The following is a 19042-nucleotide window of genomic DNA, read 5'->3' as shown; positions in this document are numbered from 1 at the left end:
CGTTACAATAGTAGAAAAGGGTATAAGATAACAATTAAAAATTGTTCTCCATACCATCAACTCTAGAACCATCCCCGAGAGGTGAGATTACTCTCAATTTTGTTGTTCTTCCATAATTTTAAAACTATTTGTGTGTATAGATAGTTCTGCTTTGTTTTACATAAATGTGATCATACATGGACACTTTTCACCTGATATATATTTGGGGTCTTTTTTAAATCAAGATGTGTAGATTGCTTCTTTCTTTTGTACCAATGTACTAATGTACATATTTAATTTTTGTGATAGACTAATGGATTTTTAGGGTACAGTTTATTTTTTAATCTTTGTTTTTTCCTTTTGCTATGATAAACAGGGCCTCAGTGAAGAAACAATCTTACATATTTATCTTTGCACAGTTATGTTTTAAATGAAAAACAAAAAAATATACAGGGCACTATTTTTCCCCATGACTCCTCTTAAGAAAAATAGTGGGCTATTGCCAAGAAAATGTTATAGGGGCTGTAAATAAACAGATTTTTTAAATACCAATTTTGACTAAAAATAGTATCCTGCTTCTCTGGTCTGCTCTGCTCTGACCAGGGAGAAAATGGACTGAGCCAGCTGTTCTTAAGGTGCCATATGACCAAGATCCACAATGGATGACACAGGGGGAGGGAGACTCCACCTCCTGGAGCTGCCACCTGCCCCATGGAATGACTCTGCATCATTTGGTTTTGACACTGTGGACACAGATTCCATATAAACTGGACAGGAAAAACAACTTCGTCATTTTAAAGACATTGCCCATCGTGGTATGCAATGGTCCTTTCGATGACGTACCAGGGGTGTCCAACCCCTTGGGCTGCAGGCTGCATGCAGCCCAGGATGGTTATGAATGCAGCCCAACACAAAGTTGTAAATTTACTCAAAACCTTTTTTTTTTTTTGCTCATCAGTTTTCGTTAGTGTTTGTGTATTTAATGTGTGGCCCAAGACAATTCTTCTTCTTTCAGTGTGGCCCAGAGATGTCAAAAAGTTGGACACCCCTGATTGTAGAAAGAACATGAACAGACTTCAGGTGAGAAGTTGAGAATCCTTTGACACAGGTGATCTCACCTCTCAGAATTTATCTTAAAATAATCTGACAGGGAAAATTTATTGACTCAAAACATGCATTTCAATTTCACATTATTTATGGTAAATTATCAGCCAAATTGGGAGAAGACCAAAATATCTAATGAAAGAATAATGTTTAAATAGATCTAATATATAATTGCATTCGCTGGGGCATTATGTAGGTATTAAAATGATAAATGCCATGACAATTTAGAACCTTGAAAAAGGAAAAAACTTGTTACCTATGCTAAAATGGCAATTATAAAGTGAGATATGTGTGTGCATATTTTATAAGTCCTGGAAGAATAATATATTTGACTTGTTAGATGTTTGAATTCTGGGTAGCCTTTTTAATTTATAAAAATTATATTTGTTTTATAATATTATTTATAAAATTAAAAGTTAGTAGTCCACAGAAGATAATTTATGCTGATATCTAGGAAGACTGTGAGCCCTGAACAAAAATTGATTTAGTCTTAGTCAGGGATTGACACATTCCTTAGAGATGGCATTCTGTATATTTGGCTAGGCTTTCTCCTAACTCTTAAGGATGTTGTGTATGGTAATAGGATCTTGTGTCTCATTTCATCTGGAACAGTTTCCATTTGAGCCTGTTGTCCCAGTACTGCTTTTCACTGTCAGTGTCTTTGTTTGCACAATAAATTTTATGAACCCCCCCGGACACACACATTATAGGGGACATGATAATTATTCTATCTCTGTTTTATTATGCATCTGCAGTATACATAATCCCTAGATGGTCATTTAGCTTCCTATGACTTAGAAAGTCTTTCACAGAGCAGTGATTTCACCTTATGCCTAAAGCCAAAGGAGAATAGAGATGCATCATCAGTGAAAATTTGAAGATATCGTTGTCCCTTAAGTTGTATGGTAGCCCTTTCACAGGACCTTTTAAAAATTCTGGAAACTTGAAAAAGTTTCACTCTGCTAATAATGAATACTTTTGATTATATTAGATAATGACCATTTTATAATCTGATATTCTTGTCTTCTTCCTTTGGCTGCCAAGAGGCTCTGAGCTAAGCCAGGCATTTAGTTGCCCCAGAAGTCCTTGACCCTGGGTAATGGGAAGTTAGCTAGAACGGACTTTGAGTTCCCTTCCCTCACTTATGACTTAGCTCATTTTCTATGGCTGCTGTAACAAATTACCACAAACCTTGTGGCTGAAAATAACACACATCTATTGTCTTCCAGTTCTGAATTCCAGAAGTTTGAAATCAGTGTCATCAGACCAAGATCAGTTTGTCAGCAGGGCCATTCCCTCCAGAGGCCCTAGAGAAGTTATCTCCAGCTGCTTCCAGCTTCTCGTGGCTGCCAGCATGTCTTGGCTTGTGGCCACATCACCTCAATGTCCACTTCAGTAGTCATACTACCTCATTCTCTTCTGTGTTGACTATTCCAATTATCCTTCATGTAAGGGTATTTGTAATTACATTTAGGGCTTACCCAGATGATCCAGGAAAATCCCTTCATCTCAAAATCCCTTATCACACTTCAAACGTCTCTATTACCATAAAATGCTACATTTATGGGTTCTAGTGACAAGGACTTTGATATATTGGGGGACATTTTTTAGCCTGCTATAGTCAACTCTCTGGCCCCCAAAGATTCACATCCATCCCCATGGAAAATATGTTCATCATGTCCCAACATCCCCAAAAGTCTTAACCCATGATAGCAACAACTCAAAATTCAAAATCTCATCTAACTCTCATGTGCTCAAAGTCCCAGATCTCATCATCTAAGTCATCTAAAGCAGATATGAGGAGACTCTGGGGAAAAACTTCTTCCATCTTAAAATTAAAGCATTTGGTCAGGTGCCTCGCACACAATAAATGCCCAAGGAATTGTAGCCACCATCAGAATTATTCCCATTATTGGAATAAAGGGAACGTAGCCCTCCCTAGACCCCACGTTGATGATGAGGATGATGATGGTGATATCAATAATAGAAGTAACACAAATAATAATAATAATAATAGCAACTCTTGCTGAGAGTTTATCATGTAACAAAAGACTTTCTAAGTGTTTATATGTGCTTTCCTGATTAATTCTTATAAAACCCCTTTGTGGAGAAAGCTATTATTACTTTCTATGTTCAACTGAGAAAAGTTTTGGATAGAGAGGTTACATGATTAGTAAGTAGCCAAGCCACGCATTCCATGCAGCCCAATTAAAAGCAGGTTCACACAGATGTGCTATGACAATGTGCCAGCCTTTTTTGTAGGCTCGGCATGCAATGCAATTTTTTTTTTAATGCTCATTTTTACCTTGGGTTTCCATTTTGTATCACTACAAGGATATAGGCCACACTCTGACTAGTACTCCAAAAATGGGATTTCTCCTCCTCTTGAAGTTCAGTTTTGTTGTTGTTTATTGTTAAGCACAGACTCTCCCCTCCTCCCAATTTTCATTTTAAAAACTCGAGACTTTCAGGCATGTTGAAGAATTGCTACAATGAACCCTTTTCTATATGTCATTTTTCATTTACCAATTGTTCATTCTTTGCCACATTTGCCTCTCTTTTCACATATCCGTACAGTTTTGTTTTTGTTGGATGACAGAAAAGTTGCAGTTGTCATTTCATTTTACCCTAAAATCCTTCAGTGTGTACCTCCTAAAAACAAACAAGTCCTGGCTGGCATAGCTCAGTGGGATTGAGCGCGGGCTGGGAACCAAAGTGTCCCAGGTTCGATTCCCAGCCAGGGTACATTCCTGGGTTGCAGGCCATAACCCCCAGCAACCCACATTGATGTTTCTCTCTCTCTCTCTCTCTCTCTCTCTCTCTCTCTCCCCCTCCCTTCCCTCCCTAAAAATAAAAAAAAAAACAAGTCCTCCTTCCTACTCATATGATAAAGCTCAAGAAATTTAAATTTGATGTAATAGTTAACATATAGTTTATATTTAATATTTTACCCAATTGTTCCAATAATGACCTTTTCTAGCATTCTCTAAATTCCAGAAGCCCATTTGCATGGCCTTTAGCGGTCACATCTCTTTTTCCTTTCATCTAGAACACCTCCTCAGCCTGTTTTGTTTTCTCTTATTTCCCTCCCATGACCCTTGAAAAGCCCTAGTCACCCCATACAATGTCTCAAGTTTGGGATTGGTCAGTTCCTTTCCTATCCATGAGATTCAGGTTAAATGTATTTTGGCATGAATGCTGTATAGCAGGGTTCCCCGCCCTCTCTCCTTCCTCTCCCTGGACGCTGCCAGCATTACCGCCTGAGCTCTGCCTCCTGTCTCCACCCCTCAGTAACATCAACACCACCCCATCCCCTATGGAAAAACTGTCTTCCACAAAACCAGTCCCTGGTGCCAAAAAGGTTGGGGACCACTGTGCAGGAATCATTTCCTAGTTGATTATGCTTAAGAAAAAGAATATGAGGCTCTAGAATGAGAATGACTTGACATTTTAGGAAACAACTAAATACTGAAACCCATAATAGAATATCATCTTTGAATGATTGTTGATGGTCTCTGAAATACATCTCACATATATTTATTTCATTTTATCATTGTAACTGAGACCAATGAGGCAAATATTACTAGTCATACTCCTTGGACAGCTAAGGCATGGATGTGTGAGTACTCACTCAATTCCTGGAATTTATTCCTCAGAAGGCTTGAATCTAGTTTCTGGACCCTGGTTTTGGATCTCAATTCTATACCTTTCTGACCCAGTCAATGGATAGGGGTAAGCAGGATCTGTATTTTAATAATGGCAACAGTTATTCGTCCTACTCAGAAATGCAACAGAGTTCAGCCTAAATAAGTGCTTTCTAAAAGGAGCTTTCTAGTTGCCTCTGGACCCTGATGAGTCTTTGGGATCTACATTTATGTAGATTATGTGTTAAGAGTTTGCAGAGCTATCACTGTTGTTAATGCCATAGGCACTTGCTGGGGAATAAGAATAGAATAGCAGAAAGGAACTGAGATGTGTGAGTTCCCACACAGTCTCTATAAACTTGCAGCATGTTGAATAATAAATACAGATGTTAGCAAAGACATAGTCTTATATTTATTCTATGTTTGGTACCCACAGCGAGATAGATTGTGAGTCCAAATAAAGTAATTTTTGTTTGTTGGTTGTTTTTCCAGTGTGTTCCTGGTGGGAAGAACTTTTAAAGCCACCCTGGAGATCTATGGGTATCAGATCATGTAGGAAGCAGGCAATATGTTCATAAGAGTTTTTTTCCCCCTAATACATTGAGGGTTCACTTAAATGTTTATTTTATTAAATAGGTTTCAAAGGGGGAAAGTCAGGGCCAGAAACTGAGATCTGGAACACAAAATATTCTCCACTGGGGATCTCATTCCTCAACATGGCCATATCTGACCTATAGGGAATAGGTTCCCTTCCCTTGTTTGATAAACTCTGAGAGTAAAGGCTCACCCCAACATGGAAATACCACCCACCTCCCTCACCAAACAATAAATCAACCTGGTTCTTGTTTTAGGACATTTTGCCCCCCAGCTCCAGGGATCATGTAATAAGTCTCCTCTTCTTGGGGAGGCGACAGGATAGGTGTGTCTTGATGCATTTTGCTCTCAGAGTGGGCATGGAGATGTTGGACTCACAGAACATGTAACAACCAACCTTCACATGGCAACTTGACACCTCAGTTTGGATTTCTATGTCCATTGAACCAGGAACCTAGTCAGAATTTCAACTTTACCATCCTGTTAAATGAGGTCATCACTTAATTAATGCCTGGCATGTCATAAATGTGAAATTAATGAGAACTGTTTTATGATCAAATGAGAATGGGTCCTAATTCATTTTAATAATAAATATTTATTAAATCCTTACCATGGGCAATGTGAGAATAGAAAAACATGTAAGACATGGAACTTGGCCTCTGAAGTCTTATGGACTGGCAGTAAAAATGAACAGATGTCTTTAATTTGAGTAGAAAATGATAAATAATAGCATACGTAGGCTAGGATATTAGAGAAGGGAGTGTTTGGAGGTTTGGGGAGCTCCCTGCCTTAAACAATTCTGCATCTGCAAGCAAATTATACTCTTTTAAGTATAAAGATCCTCAATATCCCCCTGTATCTGTCTGCCTTACAGTTCATATCCTTAACTGAGTGATCATACTGCTGTTAGGAATGGGCCACGTAAATGACTCATGGGCCAGATCATCATAGTCGGATTTGAAGCCAGGAAAGCTATTCCAAGCTGTAGAGCTCTCTTCACTGAGGATGGCTCCTGACAAATCTCATATTTCAAGTGCTATTTCAGCTTTCTGGTCACTGATTTATGTTACTGAGCTCAGGTTTCTGTGCTGGGTAAGGAAGTGTGGTGGGAGATAGGATTGGAAAAGGAGGATTGTTGTGGGCAACAGGGCATCAGTAAAGCTTTCTGACCAGTGAGAATGCATGATTAGAGTGTTCCTTTACCCAGACATTAGAGGGGAATGGGACCAAGGCGAGACTGCAGGTGGGCAGTCTGGAAAGGAGGTTCTTTTGCTTTCATTCAGAATGCTGTGATGGAGGTTTGGACGGGAAAGAGGCAATGTTAATATAAAGGATAGGAGAGATAGAAAGGAAACTAAAAATAAAAACTAAGAAAATCAGGAGGGAAGAACAAGTGATTTATGGTGGAGGAGAAAGGTAACTGGGAGGAGAAAGGTAACTGGGTAGAGATGAAGGGTGGAAATGATTTTACTTTTAGGTATGCCCAGGTTGTACCCCTGGAGAAATCTTCTGGTGAGAGGTGGTTGTGAATAGACATGTAGAACTAAAATTCATGGCTGAGCAGAACTAAAATTCACACAGGCCTTAGTACTAAAGATGTGAAGGAAGGAGACGTATGTATGAACATGACCTCAAAGAGCAGTGATGGTGAAAATTACTTGTACTGTTTGTTCACCTGATTTATTCAGGCCCCAAGCCTCCCTAAATTTCTGGTCAGGAATTACACACATTGATGGCTCATGCAACCCATAGTTAGTTTATTTTTAAAAATCTGAGCATATTAAAAAATAAGTGTATAATTTCTGTTGTAGGTTATAAAGCTAATTTGGGAAATATTGCACTGAAAATATCACATACTCAAACTTTAGTGTTTGTGAAAATAAACAAACACTACCCAAAGGAGAACAAGCAAAGGCCATTTTTTCCAAGCTTTTTATAGCAAGGGACTTAACCATGATCCCTTGCATTTGGCAGAGAATCAAATGCGGGAAGGAAAGTGTAAAAGCTTTAGAGTGGTAAAACCGAAAGCCTTCAGTATGCCCTGATGGAGGCTTTTGGCACGGGGAGGCTGGCAGCAGGCTAATTAGAACCAGAGCATCCTCCGGGATTTGTCAGGGGGCAGATGTGGTGGTCCCTGGTTATTCTGAAGTTGGAAACAGGCACAAAAATTAGGAAAGCTGGCAGTTATCACTGATCAAGACCTGGCTGATTTGGGCTGGTTGCTGCTGGAGGTTGTGAGTTAGACTTTTATTTTTATATGTGGCCTCACAAATGTCCGTGGGTGTACACGGTCTCTCATGTGGAAACACGTTCAGCTTTTAAAATTTCATTGTCTTCTCACTTGCCTGACCCTCTTGGCCACCACTGCCCCAACTCTTTTTTAATTTTAATTTTATTGTATCATGTTTCATTTTCAATTACAGTTGACATACATTATTATATTAGTTTCAGGTATACATCCAAGTGACTGAATATTACATAAATTACTGTTATGTAATAACAAAAAAATCTCATACCCATCTGATACCATTCATAGTTATTAGAATATTATTGACTATATTCCTCATGCTGCCCTTTACATCCCCGTGACTATTCTGTAACTACTAATCTGTACTTCTTAATCTCTTCACATTTTTCACCCGACCCCCCACCCCCCAACCCTCTCCCATCTGGCCACCATCAAAAAGTTCTCAGTATCTATGAGTCTGCTCTGCCTGTTCATTTAATTTTCTTTTTTATTTAATTGTTGATAAATACGTATTTATTGTCATTTTATCAACCTTTCATGTACTCAGACATGGCTTTCTGAGGTATATATTTGGATTGGTTTTCCAGCTAATCCCATGTCCTTTTGATTTAAATCTTTTAAAGCTTTATTGTAAAACAAAAACAAACAAAATGCCTTTGTACCATAAGGAGTTAAAACCATACAGAGGGTGTAAAATAAAAAAAAAAAAACAATTCCTTTTCCTTTGCCATCTCCAAGTTCTTCCCCTCAGAGTTAACCACTATTCATAGGTTCTTATACATCCATTAGAAATGATCTATGCATATGTAAACATGGAAATGATATACCTACAGTTCATATTTATCTTCTCTTTTAAAACTTTTTATACAACTGGGATTAGGCTATAAGAACCCGTTTTAAAATATATTTTATTGATCATTCTATTATAGTTGTACCAATTTTCCCCCTTTGCCCTCTCTGCCTGGTACCCACCTTCCCTCCAGCAATCACATCCCTTAGTTCATGTCCATGGGTCATGTATATAAGTTCTTCAGCTACTCCACTTCCTACACTGTTCTTAACAACCCCCTGTCTATTCTGTGCCTATCAATTTGTACTTCTTAATCCCAGCACCTTTTCCCCTATTCTTCCCCCTTCCCCATCCCAACTGATAACCCTCCAACTGATCTCAATATCTATGATTCTGGTTCTGTTATGCTTGTTTGCTTAGTTTTTTAGATTCAACTGTTGACAGTTAAGAATTTATTGCCACTTTAATGTTCATAGTTTTGATCTTCTATTTCTTAAATAAGTCCCTTTAACATTTTATATAATAAGGGCTTGGTGACGACTCTTTTAGCTTTACCTTGTCTGGGAAGTACATTATCTGTCCTTCAATTCTGAATGATAGTTTTGCTGGATAGAGTAATCTAGGTTGTAGGTCTGTCCTTTTGATCACTTTGAATACTTCTTGTCAGTCCTTTCTAGGCTCAAAATTTCTTTTGAGAAATCAGCTGACAGTCTTATGGGAACTTCTTTGTAAGTAATTGTCTGCTTTTCTCTCACTGCTTTTAAGATTCTCTCTTTACCTTTACCCTTTGGCATTTAATTATGATGTGTCTTGGTGTTGTCCTCTTTGTGTCCATTTTGTTTGGGACTTTCTGTACTTCCTGGACTTGTATGTCTATTTTCTTCACCAAATTAGGGCAGTTTTCTTTCATTATTTTTTCAAATAAGTTTTTAATTTCTTCTTCTTTCTCTTCTCCTTGCAGCACTCCTATGATTTGGATGTTAGTACATTTGAAGATATCCCAGAGGCTCTTTATAGTATTCTTTTTTCTTCTTGCTGTCCTGATTGAATTTTTTTCTTCCTTATGTTCCAAATCATTGATTTGATCCTTGGTTTCATCCCTTCCCTAAACTGTTGGTTTTTCCCCTCCCTATAAATTTTTCATTATTTCACTTAGTGTAGCCTTCATTTCTGCCTAGGTCTTTTTATGCTGTTTAAGTACCCACTGAGTTCCCTGAGCATCCTAATAGCCAGTGTTTTGAACTCTGCATCTGGTAAATTGCTTATTTCCATTTTGCTTACTTTTTTTCTGGAGTTTTGTTCTGTTCTTTCATTTGGGCCATATTTCTTTGTCTCCTCATTTTGGCAGCCTCCCCTGTGTTTGTTTCTATGTGTGTTTGGTAGAGCTGTTTTGACTCCTGTCTTAGTAATGTGGCCTGTCTAGATGAATGTGGCTTCTGTAATTCTTTGTTTGTTGGACTTTCTTTATACAGCTCAATTTTCTGATAGTTCAGGGTGATATTTGTTTTGTAGTCTAGTTATAATTTTTGGTGTGGTTGCACAAAGAGCCTTTTTTTTTTTGCAAGCTGCTTTTGTGGTTGTCTTTGGAGAACTTTACATCAGTACAAGTCAGTCTATCTTGTTCTTAAATTTTAAATCATGGATAGATGTTCTTAAATTGCTCATACAGAAAGGGTGCCCCAACTTATCCCCTCATCCAGTGGTTGAGGGTACTTCATTCTTCCCACTTTTATTGACATTTTCCAAATTTAAACCAAGATGATAGGTACTTTAACATAAATTTAGTTTACTGCCAGTGAGATTAAGAATCTTTTCTTCTGATTTATTGGTCGTTTTTCTGTCTATCCATTGGATTAGTTCCTTATTCCTTTGTAAGAACCTCTTTATGTTAAAGAAATCTTTTTTTAAATCATCTTTTTTAATCATCTTTCACTTTATGTATGATCTTACTTTTTGTCATACAGAAGTTTTAATTTTAACTTTAAATTTATGAGTTTTTTTCTCACTGACCTGAATTTAATGTCTTCAATTGAAAGACCTTCTCTTTTGCTTTTTTTAAAAAAAATTCTCTTGTTTGGTAGCAGAATTACATAGGATGTAATTGGAAGAAATCAGAGTGTCTGGTATTTCTCTTTGAATTGGTGCAGTCTGTTATTTCATAAGAGTTAACAAAAGCTTGGGGGTTAGAAATCCTGAGAATCTCCTAATGATGAGAAGAAAGAAATAGAAAGGAAAACAGGGTTGTTATTCAACCACTGAGAGAAAAGCCTTCTGTCAGTCTGTTAATGGCCCCATTTTTTTTTTCTTCTGGAAATAGTATTTGGTGGTTTACACCCAATCCCAGCATTAATTCCTATAGCTCAGAAGCATAGATGACAGGACAATATAAGCAAGGCATGGGACCATGGATAAAATGACCATCCTTGGAGGCACATCTCATCCCTGGACACCACATCCAGAAATACTGTAGCTTCCTGATTGCCCCAGATATATTAGAAGGAGATGAGGGGATAAGGATAGAGTAGTCTAATGAGTTGAGAATTACAGATGGGGAGTTAAGAAGTAGAAAAGATGCTATTGGATTTGGTCTGTCCCTTTATGGGTCTTGTTCCTTATCAGAAGGACAGGCAGTGACTGCTGCTGCTATTGTTGCCCAAACCAGTGGGACCTCAAGCCTTTTCTATGTTCTACCCATTCTTTGTTTGCTACTCTGGGTTTATGGGTAGACCTGACTGGAAATAGAGCAGAAGGGAGGTTGAGTTTTTCAGGCTCCTCTTTAGCTCTGGACTCTGCTGCACAATAACCAATATCAGAAGAATACTCAGAAAACTGTATTGGAACAACAATTAAAATAAAAAATAATTTTAAAAAATTTTCTCAAAAAAAAATACTCACTTTTTTTACTCTGAGGCACATTTCCCCATGTTTTCCTGTTCCAAGAACCACTGTTGTCCTATCCAGTAATTTAGGACAGTAACAATATAGCATTCCCTTTGTAAAATAGTATTTCAGCATAATAGAGTGAAGAGGCAGCTCTTCCATCCTCCCTGCTGAAGATGACCTTGCTCGATACCTTTGGCCTTACTGTCTGCCTAGTGGACATCCAAAGGCTTAGCTCTCTACATCCCGCATCTCTTGTCTCTTTGTCCTGGCTGAGGGTGGAAGGCCTAGAGGCTGAGTCATAGCTCCCAGCAATCTAGGCAATCCCAAAAGCTTTTCTGTTTCTTTATCAAACATCATAGGAAGAAGAACGAAATACTGAGTTTGAGTACAGCCTTTTTGAATACAAGAGATACTCTGAATTTGTGCTCCTAATAGGCATTCCATCTAGTGTGTAGGCAAACTATTTGGGTATGAAGGATGCCATTTCAACAGGGATTGCACTTTGATATGGAAAATTCAAGATATGCCCTAACCATTTCTTGTCTGTGACTGTGACCACTGGATTGACCATTCTGGAGAGACCATGATTAAGTCTAGAGAAGCCTACTAAACAAGAATTCCATTCTGCCTTTCATCAACCAGGAACCTGCACTTGGGACTTTTTCTAAAACCATCATGTTGAGATGTAAAACCAATAGACATTTCATGGGCCAATATTTATGTTAAAAATAATAAAAGTAATTACCATAAGGAAGAAAAAGCACAGCTAGATGCTTCAGTACTTCATTGGAATTCATACAATAGGTATTTAGCCCTTACTACATGTCAAGCACGGTGCTAGGAGTTGAAGTGTGTCTAGGATAATAATAGTAACTATAGCTAATAATTATTGAGTTCTGTACAACCTATTAAGAATTGTGCTAAGTGCTTCACATGGATTATCTCATAAAATGCTCCCATCAACATTGTAATTAGGTGCTTTTTAAATCTTTACATGAAGATAAGGGAAGTGAGGTTTAGTGAGGTTCAACAACTTGCCCAGCAACACATTGGGAATAAAGATCAAAGCTGGAATGCAAACCCAGTGTATTTTCTGCTTTTTGTTTACTATTGTTTCTGCATAAGGTAAAACAAGTCCCTGCCTTCATGAAACTAGTAGTCTAGATTAGAACACACACTTCTTCAGATAGGTTCTTAATTTGTCTCTGGAGAGATGTGGAGTGTCCAGCAGGAGAGGCACCTGTCAGCAGGATTTAGGCTAGCCATATGCACTCAGTTGATGGAAGTTGCTTAATGACATGGACGTCCTTGATTTTGTCTAATCTTACTCATTTCCCCCATCTCCTATGTCCTTCTCTTGGCACCCTCTGCCTTGTCCTTCTGCCACCCTCTTTCTTCTGAGTGTCCTCCCCTCCATACCTGTTAATTTCTCCCATTTAGACAATTCTTATACTCCCTAAATTCCACTTTTGAAGGACAACATGGAAGGAAGAGAAAATTTCACTGCAAGTGAAATGAGCTATTGATGGATGGCTTAGGAAGCCTAGGGGTCCTTCTTTAGCATTCTGTGGCATTTAAGGGACTCAGGATTCCAAAAGCACATCCACACAAGTCTGCTGTCGCTAATCTCATTTTTTCCATGATTAACAATCCAGTTCATTATGTTTTTAGCTCACATTAATCTTCTCTTCTGTGAGTTTGGTGACATTTGGAGTCATTTCCCTCTGTATTTATCCATCTGGGATCTTTAGAAAAGATAAGTGTGCAGAGAGTCATTTTTCGCTCGTGCTGAAATTCTGTAAGAGAGCTGAAGGTTTGGTCGTCACTGCTGTAAGAGGGCTGGAGGTTTCTTCAGTCCTGAGAGAGAGTCCTCTGAAGTCAGGCATGGATTCCCTACACAAGGCCGAGAGCCCCCTCCATGGAGCTCCATGGGGGGCCTCCATTTGGGATTGAGCTGCAACATAACAGCATCAGAAATCACATTAAGCAATGCTCCCTGGATCCTGACTGTCCTCCTGGAACAGATGGATTTGAGACAGAGCTGTGGAGGTAGCAGAAAGAGTTGCTAGATTAATGAATCAGAACAAAGTCTTTGGCCTGAGTCCTTTCTTTACCACCTACACACTATTTGACCTTGGACAAGTCACATAATCTCTCCCAGATCCACTTGCCGGCTCTGCAAACTGACTGCAAAGACACCTCTCCTCTCTACATGAGAGGGTTTTGAAGGTTAACTTATATTCTCATCTCTGTTTTTGAGTAAGCTCATAACCTTGCTCATATTACTTGAGTTTTTCAATTTCTGAGGCCCCTTCACACACTAATAATAAAAAGGTGGAGCAAAAGTGAGTTTGCAGTTGTTCATATGGAAAATAATACAATAAATAATAATGTAAGAATAAACTGTTTCGAATACTCACAACTGTAAACCTACTTTTGCCCCACACTGTATTTATGACTGTAAAGAAATAATAGGCTATTGGGGAAATCTTAGAGCCTATTATTCCTTATTTCTCATCTTATATTTTTAAAAGTCTTGGAGAGGCCCTGGCTGGGCAGCTCAGTTGGTGAGAGCATCACGCCAGTATGCCAAGGTTGTAGGTTGGATCTCTGGTCAAGGGTACATACAAGAGGTAACCAATGAATGCATAAATAAGTGGAACAACAGATCCCTCTCTCTCCCTCTCTCTCTCTCTCTCTGTCTCTCTATTTCCTTCTCTGTCTCCACCCCCCTGTAAAAAATAATTTAAAAAAAATTTTTAAAGCTTGGAGGTATGTGTCATATTTAAAGGTCTATTGGGGAGAAAACAGAGAGAGAATCCTTTGGAAATTCAGTTAAGGGCATTCTCCCAGGTATAATGTAATCTCAGGAGGTTACAGGGGAGGCAACTCTTTTGGAGATTCTGAGCTGACAGTCACTAACAACATTTTGTTGTGAAGGTTGGAATGCACACATTCATTTCTTATTTCAAGTGAGAGAAAATATGCAAAATTGGAATGTCAGAAGCCATGACAGATACTGCTATCTCTAATATCATTACTTGTGAAATATTATTGTTATTTTTCCTTGCAGCCAAAATGCAGGGCTAACTCACATTAATGCATGTTATTGTAGGGAGGAAGGTGTGATTAAAATGTATCACTGTAGAAGTCAGAATGGGTTCAGGAAAAGAACCAGTAGAGACAAGAGAAATCTGGACTGTTTGCTCTAATTCTGTGTAACTAAAAACAAGGCAACATAATTCAGAAATGTTTTCATTTATTGACAGTTTTCTCCCACAGCAACTGGGATTTGAACAGGAGATTCCCATTACGCAGATAACTCCCAGTGGTGTTCATGGAAATTACCTGCATAACCAACTCTCCTGGCCACATAGAATGCCAGGTGCCTGAGAGTACTTTTAATTGCAATGCACTTCCCTTTGCAAAAGCACTAATGGCATCTGCTTCTCTTTCTTTTAGGTATCCAAGCAAGGACAAGAATAATGGAGAGACACGTGTGTTAGTGGCAGCCTTTTGAACCACGCAAGAAGGAAATCAGCGGTGTGGACAGGGCTGGAACCGTTGTCATGCTTGTTTGTTGGAGTAAATGAGGAATGGGCTTGTGATTATGCTGACATTCCAGCATGAATCTGGTAGACCTGTGGTTGACCCGTTCCCTCTCCATGTGTCTCCTCCTACAAAGTTTTGTTCTTATGATACTGTGCTTTCATTCTGCCAGTATGTGTCCCAAGGGCTGTCTTTGTTCTTCCTCTGGGGGCTTAAATGTCACCTGCAGCAATGCAAATCTCAAGGAAATACCTAGAGATCTTCCTCCTGAAACAGTCTTATTGTATCTGGACTCCAATCAGATCACATCGATTCCCAATGAGATTTTTAAGGACCTCCATCAACTGAGAGTTCTCAACCTGTCCAAAAACGGCATTGAGTTTATCGATGAGCATGCCTTCAAAGGAGTAGCTGAAACTTTGCAGACTCTGGACTTGTCTGACAACCGGATTCAAAGTGTGCACAAAAACGCCTTCAATAACCTGAAGGCCAGGGCCAGAATTGCCAACAACCCCTGGCACTGCGACTGTACTCTACAGCAAGTTCTGCGGAGCATGGCATCCAATCACGAGACAGCCCACAACGTGATCTGTAAGACTTCTGTGTTGGATGAACATGCGGGGAGACCATTTCTCAATGCTGCCAATGATGCCGACCTTTGTAACCTCCCTAAAAAAACTACCGATTATGCCATGCTGGTCACCATGTTTGGCTGGTTCACCATGGTGATCTCATACGTGGTATATTATGTGAGGCAAAATCAGGAGGATGCCCGCAGACACCTTGAATACTTGAAATCCCTGCCAAGCAGGCAAAAGAAAGCAGATGAACCCGACGACATTAGCACTGTGGTATAGTGTCCAAACTGACTGGCATTGAGAAAGAAATGTGTGTGCAATTGCAGTAGAATAAGTGGTTTACTTCTCTCATCAGTTGTAAACATTTAAAACTTTGTATATCAGTTTCTTTTGAATTATGCCACTGTTGAACTTTTAACAGACATGACAACATAACAAATGATTTTAGTTTAGGTGATCCACCCCTCCGTTGTACCCCCCGGTGGTATATCCCTGAGTCAGCTACTATCTGAACATTATTTAGCTCCATCTCACTATTTAATAATGAAATTTATTTTTTTAATTTAAAACCAAATAAAAGCTTAACTTTGAACCATGGAAAACAGAGTGACTTATTGGTCAAGAAAACAGTAGAGTTATTCCATTTGTATAGGAAAGGGCAGCAGACAACCCTGGTGAACCTAAAGAGCTAGCAGAGTGAAAGATGTGTCATTAAACCCTACTGTACACTGGGGAGCCGTAGCCAAATTATTTACCAAGTAAAGTATCTGTCAGACTTTAGAATACCAAGCCTTGGTGAACCCAGGTGATAACACAGTGAGGTGTCCTACAGAGGTTTAGTCAATTGAGATGCCGCTAAATGTTTGTTATCTAAAAGTTGGTGTGTATAGCAATAAAAAGATACAACTTCTACTTTTTTTCTAGAAACACAGAAAAGAAAAAGGCTACCCATAATCTGTTCCCAACATTACCTTCTAGTGGACAGGGGCGTGTGACCAACATAGAAATAGCAATGCTGAAAAGGAAGGTCCTAATAGTCACGTAGCATCAGCTGTGCGCATGCACTGTGCAAGTCATTTGTATAGTAGTACGTCTGTAAGCCCTCACTGGAACAGGAAAGGTGACAACTGTACCTCATTTACATAAGAGGAAACTGAGGGTGAAAGATGTTCAATGACCTGCTAGGTAAAAAACTTCAGAACTTACCCAAGTCTTCCTCTCTCCAAAGATTGAGGTCTTCTCATTATGTTCCTACTGGGCTGGTTTAAAGAGGTATAATCTGCATATTTAAAAATGCACCCATATTAAGTGTACAGCTCAATAAGTTTTAACAAATGTATACGCCTCAAGATATTATGTCCCTGACATTGTTCAGAAATAGAGGAAAGCTCATTTGTTCTTAAAATAGGGAATTGTAGGGGCTGGGAGTGGCATTAAGGTGTCATTACAGTTAATCCTTGAAATTTGGGTGGGATCTCATCAGATGGTGATGTAGCCAAGGAAGGTAGAGGAAGCAGAGGGAGCAAAGGGATAAAAGTGTAGGGAGGTATTAGGGGTGAAGGAGTCTATGTAGGGTGAAATGAGACACAAATTGGAGCCATACCATGGGGATCTGGGTTCCAGACTCAGGAATAAGAGTCACTGCATTTATGGAACACTTACTATGCCCCGAGTACTTTTTTGAGATTCTCTTAATCCACACAATTACCCTAGGAGATAGTCTTTTGTGAATGAGGAATCAGAGACACAGGAATTTAAGTAATGAATTCAGGACCCTAGCACTTATAATACACAAAGCAGATAAGGGAACCCCTTCAGCCAACTCCAGAACCTACAGTCTTCTGAACCACCAAACTGTGTTACTTCATAGTCATAGACTTTACTACAAAAAGTTGCTGGTTTCCCAGACCCAGAGGTTTTCAGACTCCTAAGTGAGGGTTTCATTTAAAAATAACAGGAAAAATAGCCCTTTGTGAGCTTAAGTAGGAAGGAGGTATCCTTTGCCATTTTGACCCACCTCACCATCTGCAGTCCATATTAGGTTACCTGTGGGCTTCCAGGAATCACATTTCTGCCTTTAGAAGGCACTACGGTTTTTAAACACACCAATTGTCTCTAAAATGGTTACCAGCATGGACCATGAGAGTCAGCCAACCCAAGACCTATTAGGGCTTTCAGAGCATTGTGGCCAGGCTACACTGGTGCTCACACCCCAAGGCACGGGCTTTTCATGCCCACCCTACTTTTTCTAAAAAGTGTACAACTTACTCTGAAGGCTGAGATGTGAAATTCAGAATGTGGGCCCCAGAACTCCTGCATTCCAGTGAGAAGAAAGCTGGACTGTCTGCTTTTGCTAACTGGATTTGAAGGCCTACGATGAATCTGGAGCTTTGCTGAAGATTTAACGCCCCCTGGAGGACATTATTATAATAGATCTCTGTAAGTACTGCCGTAAAAAGATGCCTACCTGAATAGAGCCCCCACTCTTTTCCCCCTAAAGAACAGGAAAATCAAGCCTTTGCTAAGATAACCCTTTAAATTTTTAAATAAATTGTATCTGTTTGAGTGTGTGAGTCACATTCATTTTTGCAAAGCTTTCACAAATTGCATAATCCATTCCAGGTTGCTCCTCTAAAATTTTTACTAGTAAGAGCTTATTTTGCTGATGACCAATTAGTCAAGTGTAAGTATTATATATAGGAAAAATCTCTGAGGAGTGTTTTAGTATAGTTGTATTCTCGCTCAGATATGGCACAGTTAAATTCCAATGTTTTAGTTTGTAATTCTCTGCATACAAAGAGTTAAGAGGTGCCTCCTAGGTTCAAAATTATCCCCTTGCTTGATTTTTATATGTAGATTTTTAGTGAATGGTGCCATAAATGCAAGTGCTTTTTTCAAAATAATAACATTCATTTCACTGTTTAATAAAATCTATGTCTTAATTTAAAACCAGCTGGAGGAGAAAATACTTTATTTCTTGAGTAAATAACAGGCTATCGGACTCCTTCATGACCGTGTTGAAGGGAAATGCTCTTCCCTCATTTGTAAGGACACTGCGCCCCAGTGGGCCAGCAGCTCATGATGCCAGCGAGTGGGGACAGCTGACGGAGGTCTGAGGCTGTTCAGAAAAAGGCCCCATGTGGATGCTCCGATTTTGATCCCAACAGGCTCCTCAATTTTTCAAACCTTTGCAGGTGTCTGTGTCCATAGAGAGCTACCTATTTTAGGACTGCAAGGTTTTCAAAATTAACTCTAATCTCATTATCTAAGGCATGTACCTCCTTTCTAAATATCTTAAGTAGCAGCTTCTTTGCTCAACCTTCTCCTTCCACATCGCCACCTCAACCTTTTAAGTTAAAAAACACCTGGGGATTTCAATCTAATCACTGACAATGTGCTAATCTCCGCAGCAAGGGAAATCATAAGATATGCCAACCCAACTGGAACATTTTTAAGAAAGGAATAAAAAGTTATGTAATGGAAGATTTAACTTTCAAGAGCACCCTGGCAAATTGTAACGCACTGATATACGAATTCTGCCAGGTACACGCTGTTCTTTTTCAGGTCCTCCTCTGATTACCCACAGTAATTCTTGTTCTGACATCAACAAGCATAAGGCAGTCTGGGATGTGAGTAGGTTTTCCTTATTGGCTTGAGACTTTCAATTCATACA

General features: G+C 39.1%; 1 protein-coding gene across 5 annotated transcripts in view; it reads left to right on the top strand.

Annotated features, from left to right (window-relative positions):
* Positions 1-18262, top strand: part of LRRC3B (leucine rich repeat containing 3B) — an 86263-nt gene extending 68001 nt beyond the window's left edge. For all 5 annotated transcript variants that reach the window (XM_036030583.1, XM_028518171.2, XM_036030582.1 and 2 more), the window contains one exon: positions 14705-18262. In XM_036030583.1, coding sequence (XP_035886476.1) covers positions 14869-15648 — 780 coding nt within the window. In that variant the 5' untranslated portion in view covers positions 14705-14868 and the 3' untranslated portion in view covers positions 15649-18262. The remainder of the gene's footprint in view (positions 1-14704) is intronic.
* The last annotated feature ends 780 nt before the right edge of the window (positions 18263-19042 follow it).

The sequence above is a fragment of the Phyllostomus discolor genome, chromosome 7, assembly GCF_004126475.2.
Source record: "Phyllostomus discolor isolate MPI-MPIP mPhyDis1 chromosome 7, mPhyDis1.pri.v3, whole genome shotgun sequence".
In the NCBI taxonomy this organism is placed as follows: domain Eukaryota; kingdom Metazoa; phylum Chordata; class Mammalia; order Chiroptera; family Phyllostomidae; genus Phyllostomus; species Phyllostomus discolor.
This window is presented reverse-complemented; position numbering and strand designations above follow the sequence as displayed.